This window comes from Aquarana catesbeiana, linkage group LG06 (genome assembly GCF_042186555.1).
Source record: "Aquarana catesbeiana isolate 2022-GZ linkage group LG06, ASM4218655v1, whole genome shotgun sequence".
Lineage (NCBI taxonomy): Eukaryota > Metazoa > Chordata > Amphibia > Anura > Ranidae > Aquarana > Aquarana catesbeiana.
The window spans coordinates 18,076,223-18,078,610 of record NC_133329.1 but is presented as its reverse complement, the minus strand read 5'-3'; the positions used below and the strand labels follow the sequence as shown (position 1 = coordinate 18,078,610).

At 45.5% G+C, this 2,388-nt stretch overlaps 1 protein-coding gene across 1 annotated transcript; it reads right to left on the bottom strand.

Moving 5' to 3' along the window:
* Nucleotides 1-1,148: 1,148 nt before the first annotated feature.
* Nucleotides 1,149-2,081, bottom strand: LOC141147512 (olfactory receptor 5AR1-like). The gene has a single exon (XM_073634746.1). It carries the CDS (start codon nt 2,079-2,081, stop codon nt 1,149-1,151), a length of 933 nt encoding a protein of 310 aa, XP_073490847.1.
* Nucleotides 2,082-2,388: the final 307 nt, after the last annotated feature.

Below are 2,388 nucleotides of genomic sequence, written 5' to 3'. Positions count from 1 at the left end.
TCCTGTTTAAGATCCACCCCTTTGTCCGTAAACTCCACCCTTTGCTTTTTATGCTCCACCTATTCCAATGTGGGGGGAGAGAAAGAGGGGGTGAGATAGAGTGAGAAAGAGAGGTGGGGGGAGAGAGAGATAGGGGAGAAGTGGAGGGGGAGAGACAGAGGGAGGTGAGAGATAAAGGGGGAGGCAAGAGGTGGAGGAGAGAGGGGTGTTTGAGAGAGAGGAGGAGTGAGAGAGAGGGAGGAGTGAGAGAGAGGGGAGAAGAGGAGGGGGAGAGAAAAGGGGGTGAGAGAGAAAGGGGGTAAGAGAGAAAGGGGGAGGCAAGAGGTGGGGGAGAGAGAGAGGGGTGTGTGAGAGAGAGGGGGATGAGAGAGAGGGAGGAGTGAGAGAGAGGGGAGAAGAGGAGGGGGAGAGAAAAAGGGGGTGAGAGAGAAAGGGGGAGGTAAGAGGTGGGGGAGAGAGAGAGGGATGTTTGAGAGAGAGGGGGAATGATAGAGAGAGAGGGGAGAAGAGGAGGGGGAGAGAGAGAGAGGGTGAGAGAGAAAGGAGGAAGTAAGAGGTGGGAAAGAGAGAGAGGGGGTGAGAGAGGGAGGGACTCCCCTATCCCCCTGTACTACCCCAGGAAATTCCCCCATCCCCCTGAAAAAAAATGACACCCAATGCTCTCCGTCCCACAGCCCGCTGGCTCTTTTTATGAGCTTTGTGTAGCCCGGCTACTGAGGTACAATCACAGCCTGGGATTCTGACCTGCTCTGCCAAGTGAGCTACTTCCAGGATCTGAAGCTGCAGCCATCGCCGCCTCCTGCTATTGCTTTGCTCCCCTTTCACCAAACAGTCAGTCCGCAGCCACCCCTGGTGTCACCCCTCTGGTGAGTGCCACCCAGGTGCGGTTCGCACTCCACACACCAACGCCACTGCTCGTAGTGTCCCTTGTGCCTGGAGGCGGCGCCTCCTCCCTAAAAAAATGCCGCCCAAGGCAAACACCTAGTTTGCCTTTGCTGTAAATACGCTCCTGAGTGGAAGGGTTAAGTGAATCCCTACTTTATTCAAATAAAAAAAATTCTGATAAGTGAAGCACATTAGAATAAATAGCTGTTCAAAGGATTTCTTATATAGGACATAGGAAGGTATCTTTGTGTCTTTCTTTATCTCTATTTTTGTGGAAAGATCTTCTTGAAAACACGTTGAAATGCTGTTCTAAAATCCTGGTTCCTCAGACTGTAAATGAGAGGATTGAGGAGAGGAAGGATCACCGCGTAAATGATGGACAGCACTTTGTCACCAAAAAAATTATGACCAGCACTTTGCCAAAAATAACTGAACATTGCAGAGCCATAATACATAAACAACAATGTCAGGTGAGAGTTGCAAGTAGAGAAAACTTTACTCCTATTTCCCTTAGCTTGGATTTTAAGAACAGTTTTGAATATATAGACATAGGACAGGATGATCACTGTTAGAGATCCACCTCCAAAGATGCCACCCAAGAGGAAGACAAGCTGAATGTTGATGTAGATGTCACTGCAGGAAATATGGAACAATTGTGGAAGGTCACAGAAGAAGCTTTCTATAATACCTGATCCACAAAATGTTAATTTGAAGGCATAAAGTGTATGAACTAAAGAATGGGTAAAGCTGAGACAACATCCAATGGACACCAACTGTACACACACTTTCCAACTCATGATCTGTGTGTAATGTAATGGCTTACAAATAGCGATATATCGATCATAGGACATGATAGCCAATAGAGAATCTTCACAACCAGCACAGAATATAAAGAAGAATAGCTGGGTTATACACACCTTTATGGAAATTTTTCTTGTCTTGGTGTGAAGGTCAAATAACATTCTTGGGACAGTTAATGAGGAATAACAGAGGTCCAAACTGGCCAGATTCCCAAGGAAGAAATACATAGGAATATGCAGGTGAGAGTCGGTGACTATGAGGACAATGGTCAGCATATTCCAGATGAATGTCAGAAGGTAGATGAGAAGGAAGAAGAGAAAGAGAGGGAGCTGAAGAGATGGAAGGTCAGACAATCCAGAGAGAAATAATTCATTTAGCATTGACTGATTTCTCATTGTAATAAAACGTTATGTATATATAATCTGATATCTTACTCTGAAATCCGAAACACTATAAAAATCAGAAACTTGCATGAAGCTTTCCCTACATTAAATTTTTCTTCTACAATTTCATGTTTATAAAAACCATAGAGAATGCCTATAAATAAAATACAATTCACATTTTTCTACAACTTAACCCGTTGGCGCAGAGCACACGCAAATATGCAGCCGCCAGGCCTTGTGCAGAGGGGCCACATACTGTATTTGCGTGCAATAGTGGAAATTGAGTTGTACCAAGAGCATGTGCTGTGCGCACTCCTGT